General features: G+C 38.1%; 1 protein-coding gene across 9 annotated transcripts in view; it reads right to left on the bottom strand.

The window, feature by feature from the left end:
- LOC131049033 (putative ion channel POLLUX-like 2) overlaps window positions 1-13118 on the bottom strand; it is a 383365-nt gene that overhangs the window by 28059 nt on the left and 342188 nt on the right. For 6 of the 9 annotated variants that reach the window (XM_057983067.2, XM_057983140.2, XM_057983269.2 and 3 more), the window contains 3 exons: window positions 9951-10043; window positions 9598-9724; window positions 9437-9513 (listed from right to left, as the gene is read on the bottom strand). The exons of 1 other annotated variant lie outside the window; for it this stretch is intronic. In XM_057983067.2, the coding sequence (XP_057839050.2) occupies window positions 9437-9513; window positions 9598-9724; window positions 9951-10043 (297 nt within the window). Of the gene's footprint in view, window positions 1-9436; window positions 9514-9597; window positions 9725-9950; window positions 10044-12346; window positions 12731-13118 lie in introns of those variants that run through there. 2 more of the 9 variants (XM_057983206.2, XM_057983566.2) reach the window with 2 other exon arrangements.

The raw sequence follows: 13118 nt of genomic DNA, 5'->3' as shown, positions 1-13118 counted from the left end.
TCGCGTGAGAGAGGATCGCGTTCGATTTTGAAAGGGAAGCCAGAGAGTATAATTTGCATTCAAGGTAAAACGCGAACACAAACCCTTCCAAGTGTCCAGATTCAAATTGCTAAATCGCCTAAAGTGAAAATCGCCTAGTTTAAAACTCGACATTGCAAATTCTTTTCCAACCGCAACCGCGAAAATTTGAATTAGAGAAATAACCGTTGGAATTCGAAATTCGCAAATTTATCCATTCATTTTTGCACAGCAAGTCGGGCAATTTCTCGCCATCCATTTTCATCAGGTAAGTACGCTTTGTCTCTCTTGATCATCTGAAATGTTTATAAATTGGATGCATGCATTTGCAAAACTGATTAAAATGCTTAAAATTCGCATCTTTTTTCCGATTATTAAAACGTCGTGCAAAGCAGTCAAAATTAGAATTTGCTCCTAAGATTTAACCAGAAATTGCATTTTCAAACTTAGGAGAATTTTTCGAGCTTTGTCCCTTTTGAAAATTAATCCAAAAAATGCTTAAATATAAATTCGCGATCAAAAGCTTCATGAATAAATGTTTTGCTCGATCAAGCTCTCAGCTAGCAATATCACTCTGTTTCCAATCTAAATTTTGAATTAATCCTTGAATGCTAGAGTATTCTCTATCTAACCTGCCTTACTTCTTTTATATCGCCTTGTAATCCGCATCCGGCTGTGCAGGATAAATGCCTAAATTGGCGGTGGAATCATCAAAAACACCCGCTACAGCCGAGACATCGCGAGCATCCAAATTAGATATCCCACGTAAAGTCGAAAGGATGAAGTACCAGTATCAAAGAGGGGGATTGAGGGAGTCAAAAGTTCAAAGCGCCTGGGATAGTGTCAGTGATACCGACCTAGGCCATATTGATATCCAAGACTTCAGGAATCGGGTCTTCTCCCCTAACGCATATGGCAAGCCCAAACAGATGGTGGAAAGCGGCATCGCCCAAGCAGCGGGATTTCCTCCAGCAGTACAAAACTATGAGTTAGTGGTAGAGGCTGCCCGACATTATCAACCAAGTTCCAGATTGGTGCTCCTCGAGAATATGACCCTTGCCAACTTCACTCCTGAGGCCATTGGTGACGCATTCGACATTCCCTTCCCAAATAATCCCACGGCCACGACTATAGACGAAGCACAGGGGGCATATGATATGAATCCGGCCAGATGCAAAACACTGATCAACGAAGAGTGGTACAAGGAGAGAAGGCCTCCAAGTGCCAAAATTGGGAAGAAGACCCCAAGAAGTGACTTTCACAATGAGCATGGGGATATGGTCACATTACTCAGCAGGGTTATGGGACTTCCTAAATCCAACTACTTTGAAGAGTGGATGTTTTATTTCACAGAGCAAGTCTTCGCTGGGAAGTCTAAGTTTGACTGGGCCCAGATTATAAGCGACAACATCCACGCTCAGCTAATTGAACTCGAGAGCAAAAAGTACTTCATTATGACCTCTTACTTGGTCTACATGTTCGCCAAGAACGAGCCGCTGCCAGGTTTAATAATGAAGGTGAAATTAGGAATGGGCTTGGTCAGGTAAAGGTCTATGATTGTTACCCGCAGTTGCACTATCAGGATATAGCTCAGAGAGAAAAGAGCAGCCCAGCTTATGCAGTTGGCCAATATGAGTGCGTCAATGATGCCTTCACAATGTGCCTGGTCAGGCTAATGCAGGGAGGATTACACATAAGGCTCTCAGAGCAAGCTACTATTCTAGTATAGAGATACGGAGCTTGGTTCATCCAGTTCCCAAGGTTCTCCTATATCCGAATAGCAGGCTTTGATGGTGCTCCTCTCCGACTTCCACGGTACCCAACCGACAAAATAGTTTTTATGGAGGTCGCAAGGCAGTCACATCCGGCCGGCGTCTTACTCAGAGAGAGCAAGCAGGCTGGATTCGCGTTCCCCATGATCATAGGCAACCAGGACGTCCATTTGAAGACCCCCACCCTAGCAGAGGAATCCCTCGCAGAGCTGGTCTCTTATGGCCTACAAGAGCACTTTCCGAGAAAATATTTCAATCACGATAATCTGGCAAGGAGAGCCTATGGTAGGCGGTATAGGGCAAAGGAATCAGTTGAGGATTATTGGAAGAACTGCTCTGATGACTATGAGGTCAGGAGGTGTGAATATTCTAGGCTGAGTGTGCAGCAGATGCGACTCTTTGAATACCGCCGGGTCCCAGATCAACTCACAAATTCAGGAAATTGCCTCTAGGTCTGAGAATTTGAGGCAATAAGGCATCTTTTGCTAGGTGTTGATTGGTCCGAGGATCCGATCACTGATTTTGAGGCAGTCATGGTAGCCCCAGCAAGATACACAGACCAATGGTTGCATCAACAGATTGAGAGACTAATTCATGAGGGAGTCCAATTCACCTACCACCTAATGGGTAGCCTCGATTCTCAGTCTTCCGAAGATGAGGGAACTTCCAATGCACCCAGGGAAGAAATTGAAAAACCCGAGAAGAGAAAGAAGGCTAAGGCTTGCAGAGGGACTCGGACGTCAAAGAGAACAAGAAGGGAGAAGATTCCTATAAGGAGACCAGAGGTCACTTCATCGTCAAAGGACCCCAGTTCGTCTGACGATGTAGTAGAATTAGATTATATACCTGCTCCGCCTTCCCAGAGTGACATTGATGCGTTTGGAGCTGATGATCCTCCCGCACTCGACATGCTAGAAGCTGAGCTAAGAGCCATTGAATCAACCCAACCGGGTAACCAAATAGAGGAAGGAGAGATTCCATCCATTCAAGGGATCAGAGTGCATGAACCCACCCAATAGAGCCGCTATGAACTATTGCTCCATAATACAACCAAAGATGACTCTACCGTTGAAGGAGAGCAAAGGGCAGAGGAGACCCGCGAGATCGAGAGGACTGTAGAGCAAATATCACACGAAGGCACCAGACAATTGTTCAGTGAAGTGGGAGAAAGTTCAGCTACAAGTAAGGAACTTGGCACCTCCTCCACCCCTCCGGTAACAGAACAACTGCAAATTTGTGATGAGACGGCTGAAAACATCAAAGAACGGAGTGAAAATTTAACCATAGCGTTAGTCCAGACTGTACTTCAAGAATGGTTAATTGCCAGAGCCCAACGCAAGGCTGCCACCAAACCACCTATCGACCTCGAGGACATATTCTCACGCATAGACCAAGCTAAGGCTAAGGGGAAGAAAAAACCCAAGGCATATTCAAGAATGACTAAAGATGAGCAAAGGAACTGTACTCTCCACATTGCCACCCCGCCTGTAGACAAGCCAGCAAATCAGATCACACTGGTAGATTATAGCATCACAACCGTCCCCATCGGACAAGCCACTAAGGCACAGGAAAAGGAGGAATTCAAGGATTCAGTGCAGAACATACTCAAGCAACTTGAAGAGATAACAGCTGAGAAGGATATGTATCGAGCTCGTGCTGAGCATGCCGAAGGGTACATCGATCAACTCCTGAGACCATTACACAATGCCTCTGAATCCCACATTCCCCCGACAGCATTGGCATAGAGGACCACAACAGAATTTGAAGGAGTATAGGACACTGCAAGGGCCATCAAGGAATGGATACAAGGCATCAGAAGAAGGGGAGAATGAATCCTTGAGGAAGTGAAGGCAATGGTTCACCACCAAAAAACCACTTTGGTTAAGTTATTAGAGGTAAAGAGGGAATCCCTCCACATCTAGGAAGTGGCTGCCACTATTCTTCCCCTCATGAACCCTCTTTTTTGGACCCAGGCACAGATCCCTACACTCTTCGACATCTTGCACCCTCATGGTATTGGCATTTTCAAAGAATGGTACTGGACTATCAACATGAATAATGATGCGAAGGAAATCATCGATAGAGAACACAATGCATGGGAGGTAATTCTGAAAACCATGCAGGAACTTGGCAAGATAACCCTTCGATCAATGGTTTCGGGATGGGTAAATGACCAATCCGATGAAGTGATACAGCCAGACTGGGAGGAAAGATTGGGAACAAATAAGATCACTTATTCCACTAAGGACCTAGGCTTTGCCAGTCAATTCCACTCGGACATGTTGTGCTTTGAGCATAATTGTTCCAGTTGGCAAGATGGTCTAAAGCAGGTAGACCAATACCTCGAGGGCATGCAATATAAAATTTGCCATCCTCCTATGCCTCCATTCAGTCTGCTTTTCCAATTATGTATCAAGTTCCAGGAGTATGTTCGTGAGGAACGTGCAGCAGGTCGAGATCTCTGGCGGGAATATTTGCATGAAGAAAGTCAATTTTTGATAAAAGGAATTGAAACTGGAAAAGAAAAAGTGCTTTCCTAAAAATGCATTTTTTTCCTTTTTAAATTTTGAAAAGTGCACTTTTGGCCAAAAGGGTCATATTTGACTTTCAAGTCAACTAAAATGTAAAACTTTATGAATGCACCTTTTTGGATAATTTTGGACGAGTTTTAATTGTCCTTTTTGGATAGTTATTGCTCATTTTGGGGTGGTTGTTGATATTTGCCTCCCATTTATGGGTATGGGCAGCCATGTTTTATGGATGAATCTGGGCCATTTGTTTAAATTAGATCTGGGCCATTCATCCAATTTTGGAGCCTATTTAAAGGGGACTGGTTTTCCCTCATTTTGTAAGAAGTTCTTGGATTGTTGCAAAAGCTCTGGCGAAATTTACAGGATTTAATGCAAAGTTAAGACTGTTTTCAAGTTTCCTTGTGAGTGCATGGTCTCCTTCTTCATTAATCTAGAAATTTTTTAGTTATGTTTATTTCCTTTATATAGCATTTTCAAATAAACATCCGATAGAATCCTCGCAGTTCACACCATTAGGGAATGGCTGATTGCCCTTCCTTCTGCATGGTTAATCTGAACCTTTCATATATTTAGTTCGGTTATTGAATGCTCACTGAATGAATGTAAAAGTTCTAATGTTGTATCTGATAACATGAAAATCCTATTTTCCTTTGAAGATTGCACTAGATTTATGCAAGTATTGTGCTTAAAATGCTGGTGATGCTTAGTCTAGTTATTTGGAGGTGTCTGTCTGTTTACTGAATTTGCTATCTTAGTTAAAATTTATATTTTATGTATCTCTCTCTCCCTATCCTTCCCTCCTTTTTCCCCTTTTTTACCGAGAAAATCTGCAGTCCTATTAAAAACAGTATCGACCCAACTGAAATCATTTGATAAGAAAGACCATTAAAATTCCAGGGAACTCATCCATCAATTACCTATCTTACCGCAAGTCCCCCTTGTGTTTCCAGCAAAACACATCAAACCACTGAGTAATCCCGTAGTCAAGACGTGACAAACGAAACCTTGAGGTTGTCCCCTTTGATCAAACGTAGAAAATAGCATTAGGGATTTCCTTATCTCAAGAGAGGATAGGATGCTCAGCGAGTTTATTCTATTCTGCGTTGGCCGTATGGAGTTTGCAGCAATGCGATTTCAGACACGTCAACATTAATCCAATTGTCCATTTAATTAGATAAAGTAAATGCTTAAGTTCAAAACTACACATACATCTAAATTCCATAATGAAGAAATGAAAGTATTCCAATGTATCCAATATCCATAAAACATTTAAACATAAGATCAAAGCAACTGAAATAACATACATTCCACTGACATACTATGACAATATCCATAAATACATGCCTTCCAATAATGCCACAGATTACAAAGTTTACAATATCAAGGTTACATAAAAGTTTGATACAATGACCACAAGGTCTCAACTAAACAATGATCTCGAACAAGAGCTGGTACACGAGCCACGAACCAAGAAACACCAGCGGAGCCTTTCCTCGCCTGAAGATACAATCCAGAACATTCGATGGGAAGTGGCACTACCACTCGACCATGTGATCCCTAAATGGAACCACCCCACCGTGCTAGGAGATAGTAGAAAACCCTCAAGCAAGCAAAGTAGACAGTGAGCAATCTACTTGCATTATTTATTTCATATGAATTTTGAATGGTCTTGAACATATCATAAGCTGTAGTTAGTTTTGATATGGTTGGAAGAATGTGATCTTTAACAACATCAATTATTATTTTCCTGGCCTTGTTGTTGTGTCTTTTCCAGGTTGTTTTCTCTGGTTCGTCTTCAAGCATCTTTGTATCTTCTTCTATGTATGGATCTAGTTCGAGTTCTTGAAGAATTGCTATTATTCGAATTCTCCATGAGACAAAGTTGGATGCGCCTTCGAGTCTATCCTCCACTCTAACACTGTTCACCATGATTGTTCTTCCTTTGATTTTGAATGCAACTCTAAATTTTAATTTAAAATTGTCACTATCTTTTATTTATTTCTCTACCAACCTGGCTCTGATACCATGTTAAGGAATCTAGATCAGAGATAGAGAAAACAATAGTTTAATGTTATATATAGAAGAACAAACTTTTATGAGATTACTGATATGAATATATTGACCACCGATGTATGTATATAATTCTGTCAATTAATCTTTTATATTGACTACTTACTGGATCATGAAATTTCCACTATAATTGATTTCAATCACCAGCAAGTATCGAAGTCGGAGTATATGTATGGAGGTGAAAAGTCATGTCCACGTAGAGGCATGACTTCTACGTGGCTTATGCCACGTAGAGTCATGACCCTACGTGAACATGACTCTTTGTATGCAATAGTCACCGTTTTAGTTATGCATCAAAACATTTAACGGTGCTTGATGTTACCGGATTTAATGATACTTTGACTTCGACTTCGACAGTCACTATATATATATATATATATATATATTTCAAAACCTGTCATTTTCCTGTCTAGTGGAGTTGCATTTATTGGTTTTGGATGCTTATCTTTATTATGTTTTCAAACATTACTGACTTCCCCTTTGAATAGAAACTAAATTATACGTCATGCCTGACATCTATTTGTATATTATAAACATTATAATGGAGACGTTTTTAAGAAACGACAGATTGGCATTCAAACACGTTTTCATAGTTGTGACTACTAATTTTAAAATCAATTTTATATATATATATATATGTTGTTTGCTTCAATCCGAATGAGGCTACATCCTTAACACTGAGCATGGGTTAAAGCTGCCAAGTTTCTAGAAGGCAGATTGTAGCCATCAATCCTAGCCCTTGATTCAAATTGTAAAATCTATAAAAGGCAGGGCCTCTTTCATTGTAAGAGGTCAGATTTCAGCAGGTAGAATTTTAGGAGTTAGAAATAAAATAGATTTTAGCAGTTAGCAGATTAAGAGTAGAATAGGACTGTTGGGAGAAATTGTTGTAATGTCAGCCAAAATCAATAAATGAACATTGAATCTGGTGTTTGTTATTTTGGTTTCTTCTGTTTGCATGGTTTCCCTTCAGCTGGTTAGAATTAGAGTTCAGTGATTTTAATAGCGAAGTGTGAGGGTATTTGATGCATTTCAGGTTCATACCCTTGGGGACCTATTGATTGAAGGTCACCGTGCATGGTTAGTCTGAACCCAAAACCGTGCCTAGTTCAACTATGAGTATTTGTCTCTGGCTGCGCCAGAATTGGATGCCTAGATGAATCCCCATAGTCTGAAAATCCATTTATCCTTTGGAGCTTGTACCGTTCTTATTGAGTTGTGAGGGTGTCTCTGGCGAAACAAGAATTGGTTTATCAAAATCTGTCTACCCGCTGCATTAACTGTTATTGTCACTGTCCTTAGGATCCCTAAACCCTTCCCTTTAGCTTTTATTTTTTGTAGCTTGCGGATCGCAACATTGTCAAATGCAGACCAGCTTGTTGTGAACGTAAGCCCCTTGTGTTACCAGCAAAACATATCAATCACTAAGCTATCTTGCAGTCAAGACTTGGCATTTGGAACCTTGAGGTTGTCCCCTTTGATCATCTAAACATAGCATTAGGGATTCCTTATGCAAGAGAGAATAGGATACTCAACATTCTATTCTACGTTGACCGGAAGGAGTTGGTAATCTGACTTTAGCCACATCACACTTTCTAGCCATTTGTGGAAAGAAATGAAAATCTAAAATAAAAAATAAAATGATTTGCATGGGAATCAAAAAGGGCATGCTATAATAGTTTCCCAAAGAAGTGGAGACATGTCATGACATGAAACTTGTGAGAATGCAATTTTCATTTATCTCATTTTTTTGGCATTTTTAATTTTTTAATTTTGTGATTTCAAGGCCCTTCAACGCTCATAGCATTTCTAGGGGCCAAACATTGTCATCTAAAATCTATTCCTACAACAACCACTTTGATTGTTTTAGAGGCCAATTTGAGCATTCCATTTTTAGTTCATATTTCAATCAATGGTGAAGTAACTCAACCTTGACAAGGTCATCTACTAGTTTTTCAATATTTTTCTAAAACTGCCAAAAAATGCCACTTATGCTAGAAGGGAAAAATCATAGCTTGTTTTCTCTTGGTATTCTTTACTGTGTCTAAAATAGTTACCAACCATGCATACAATCTTGACAGGGTTCCCTTGGTCTAAATGTATATAAAGTCTTAATTCAAACTCTTCCTTTGCAAGATTTTATGTGTTATATATATGCTATTATTTATTTAGGTACATCTTGAACTGAATTCTGTAAGGTACCAGATAGTAGTTCAATTGAAAGGATGAGAACGACAAGTCAAGTAGTAACTATTTGAACAGAAAATAGAGCTGTAATGCATGAGAAGGAGTGTCTCTTTAAATCTATGTTACCCTGAGTTTCCGGGACGGGGATGGCAGGGGATGGGGGTACGCGCTTCCGGGACGATGATTTTTTTTGTCAATTTTGGGGACGGCTAGGGAACGACAAAGGGGACAGCTATATAAAAATAGGGAAAATTAAAATGTATAGGGAAATTTAAAATATTCATATGAAAATATGGATAAAACATGCACATATACATTATAGAACCTTAACATATAAGAACCAGTAGAGTTCTTATGGCAAATTTGTGTTAAATTGAGAGTCAAGGTCAAATTACTTATAGAGTTCATTGTCAAAATTCACTGTCTATATGCAGAATTTATGGAGACGTCCCCGGGTAACATAGCTTTAAATTTTAAAAAATCATGTTGGAAATAATAGGAATATGAATCATCGAAACAAAACTGATCATGACAATAGTGTGGTGCTAAAGCACTAGTTGTAACTAGATTTGGTGAACACTTGGAACTATGATGAACTCGTAGAGCAGGTTATTAGTAAAGATAAAATTTCATTTCCTCAATAATAGAAATAGTTTTAAACTTTTCAGAATAGAATAAGGGATAGTGGATAGCTTCACAATAGTAATGCTAGCTATATGTGCATGAATATATTGTTCAATACACACTGAATGCATGAATACAACTTAATACTTGAATGCCCTTCGCCTGAAAATGTGCTTTGTCAATAATCATGCCTACAACATCATCTATTGATTCTATTCTATCATGAATATGTACCTGAACATTATTTTCTTTGCAAATATTTTCTGCCATAAGAAGAGCAAAAACTGATTGCTTGTCAGCCTTAGATGGATCTGCAAAATTCAGGTGTATTATCAAAAGTGCAAAATAGCAGGTGCATATTTATGAAGTCACTGTCCTTGAATGGATTCTACTACCTCCTATATGCCAACTTCTGTCTGAGACCACTACTATTGACAAAGGTAACTTATCTTCCTTCTTGGAGCCCATGTCTATCTCTTGTATAGCATTCATTAGGTCTGAGTAGTTGTTAGGGTTTCCAACCTGAAAGACAAGATTCAATTGAATTTTTTTTTGTCAACAATAGCAATTTAGCAAATGCATAGATTACAACAGTATTTTTTTTGTACATTTAGAATGATGTTCCTTAACAAAGACGTCATGCACAAATTTAAGAGAGAAAAAGCTTCAATACTTCCATGGAAATAATTTGCAAATATTCCTCTAAAAATAGAAAATTTAATTCTCATGTGGAAATCAGGAGACATACCCTATGAGTGACATCAACATTCTTCAATTTCTCTTTAATTATTCCATTCACTAAATGTTTTCTCTCCTCAATTGGAGCCTCTGCCAGTATTATCTGCAATAACCCAAGGATTCAATATATGTTTAAAAACAGCATTTACTTTGTTCATCATGCTGGACGATTATCAAGTTTCACATGGCACTCAATAGCAGTAGGAAATATCATTTTCTTCAATGTATGACATCCAAGTAATGAAACCCTAAATAATGAACCATCAATCACAGCATCAAATGATCCTCATATAAATCTTTACCTATGGACAAGTTACATTGTAGAATTTTTTGCCTAACAGAGGTGTCTACAGCTAGACAGAATCACCAGCCTTGAAATATCAAATCAGCAACACTTTCACCATCATTGCATGCATAGGATGCTTAGAAATCAATGTCAGAGAAATGATGGAGTAGGAATTGCACTTTTGTTTTGGCGATGTTCTTCTGCCATAAAGAGGATTAGAAAACAGGCATGCATGTTTCCATTCAGATTTTGACCATTTAAGGGGGGATTGTAGCAGCAGCAGCTCTCTATTCTATACATAGACATAAGACAGTTCTTTATCTTTCTTTTTTCTTTATAGAAGACAAAGTATGTATTTATAAATATAAAAGTACCATTTACAAAAATCCATAATTCTTAAAAGAAAAATAAAGGATTAGAGGGTAGGATGGCAGCAAGAATACATTGCTGTTACAAAACTGGGCACCCATTTTGCAATAAAAGATTAGCATGTCTAATATACAAAGAAATATAGAGCTCTGACTATCACATTGAATAAAACTGTGATAGAAAAAAACAGCAGAAAACTTCAATTTAAGGGTCCACATTATGGTTGGTATCAATCTCGGCTACAGTATGCCACATTGAGTTGGCAGATTGTGAATGAAGGATGAAGAGATTCTGAGAGCAATTGCCTTTATTCATTCACTTGTATGTGGCTGGGATTTGAGGATGCCTCCCTTGATTTGAGGGCTTGGCTGCATCCATTAAACACATGGCAGTTCAAAACTAAATGCATAAATGTATATGCTTCTAAATTTTAGTTATGTTGGGTAATTGAGAGGACCCAGTAGCCGTGCACCCTAACATTGCACTTCTCAAACTCCTGCAAACTCCTAAATGGTCCATCAAATTTTTGCAAAAAATTCAGAATGATTTCATATGTAAGCTAAGAGCTAATGCTATTGTATGGGATTCTAGGTATTAATGACAAATGCAGGATGATTCATTATGCAAATTGTGGTCCTTACGTGGTCATTTTGAAGTGGTGACTGGTACTATGTAGGGAGAGGTCCAATAGCCAAATGCTATGCCCACCAAAAAATAATAATGAAACCTTTATTTGTGCATAAGTAATCACCCATCAATCATTAACCTACATAATTCCATTCAATGCTCATATACAGGAGTTCCCTTAACATTAGGTCACACATTTTATTTTATAAACATTGATTAAGAGTTTAATACCTCACATTTTAATAGCATCGGCAAAAAATTTATAAGCACAATGATTAATTAATGTGGGGACCCTTTGATTTCTGCATTTTAACCCTAAACTTAATTATTAGTCTCACTACTTCCCACTTCATTTTCACTCTCCCTTTCCTTGCCAATTGCCACACTTCACTAACCCCTGTAATTTCATGGAAAACCAAGCCTCATATATGCATTAGTACATTAGGAAACACAAGTCTTCATTGACATTAACATGGATTAGAAGTTATTCAAATGAATCAACATCCAACATTCTAAGTAAAAAGAACCTCTCAGGCATGTCCTTTACTTGCAGGAAACTAATGCAAATTATTAAGGGTTTCTTTATGCAAAATTTATTTTTCTCAAGTGAAATTCATTTGTGTGTTCAAGGTTTGCATTTGAGCAGCCATTTATGCCCATTGCATGTAGGAATGATTCACAAAATTATTAGAGGTTTTTGTATCTGGTATATGCATTTCTGAAACAGAATTCATTTATGTATACAACATTTTCATTATGCAGCCATTTGTGTCCTTTATTAACATATTATCATGCAATATTTCATGACCCCATCTGTAAGAAAGAAGTATACACTTTTCTGGTTGAGAATTTCCATAAATTGTACATTCCTTTCTTTGACATCATAAATAATGTAAAAATACACAAAACTTGGCATTTCCCTCTTTTTTTGGGTATGTTGAATTGATATGGATGAATATGGGTTTGAGGCAATTTCGCATGATCCCATTTGCTGGAAATAAGCATGCTTCATTTGGTACTGCATTTAAATATTTGGTTGATTTCTTATTGTGCATTACAAAATATGTATAGATCCACTAATTTTGCGTGTTCCTTTTTCTGGGCATGAAGGCTTGTGATGGATAACTCTAGGTTTGAGGCTATTTTATAATATTTTCTGTGTATGAGGTATATTCTGCACTCCTTTCAAACATTATGCTATTAATGTGCAATATTACTAAATTGCTGCAAAAATATATGATTAACCTACAGTATACATGATTAAGCTCTTGCAAATTTACTAAATATATTGTATACAATTGCATGTGTACAAGTTTTGCATGCATACAATTATATGTCGATAACTTTGCATGATAGTTGCCAGGAGACTCATCTCCCCCACCTGGAGATGCGTACCAGAGACGGAGACGCATCTCTGGAAACTTCTTGATGTATAGGGTGCTTTTGGCTGCCTTCTCTTGCCGTCTCCAAGGTCTCGCGTCCAAATATTGACATCTCTTGCTAGAAACCTTAGGGCAAAATACAATAGAAAGGAAAACAAAAAGCAAATAAATAAGATAAGCTTGCAGCAAAGCGAAGTCATAGGGAAATGACTGTTTCATAGGAAGACAAAAATCAATTCAAAGTTATAGTGATTGGATCTATTGACAGTGTAGACTTTTTGAGAGGACTGATTTCTTATCATTGTAATAGTCTAAAGAGAAATTGCCTTTACTATTTAGCCGACAATATTGAGTGTGCTCAACATCTATATTACCTTACTCACTAAACAATTTAGACTGCCTATGGTATCAGCAGTGTAAGCAATTTTAATTTCAATTTTTTTTCAATTTTAAAGTTAATGTTAAACTTTACCACTGTTCTTGTTTTCAAAGTTCTCAGTCATTATATTTTTTT

This window comes from Cryptomeria japonica, chromosome 2 (genome assembly GCF_030272615.1).
Source record: "Cryptomeria japonica chromosome 2, Sugi_1.0, whole genome shotgun sequence".
Lineage (NCBI taxonomy): Eukaryota > Viridiplantae > Streptophyta > Pinopsida > Cupressales > Cupressaceae > Cryptomeria > Cryptomeria japonica.
The sequence above is the reverse complement of the archived record's forward strand: the minus strand, read 5'-3'. Positions and strand labels throughout refer to the sequence as shown.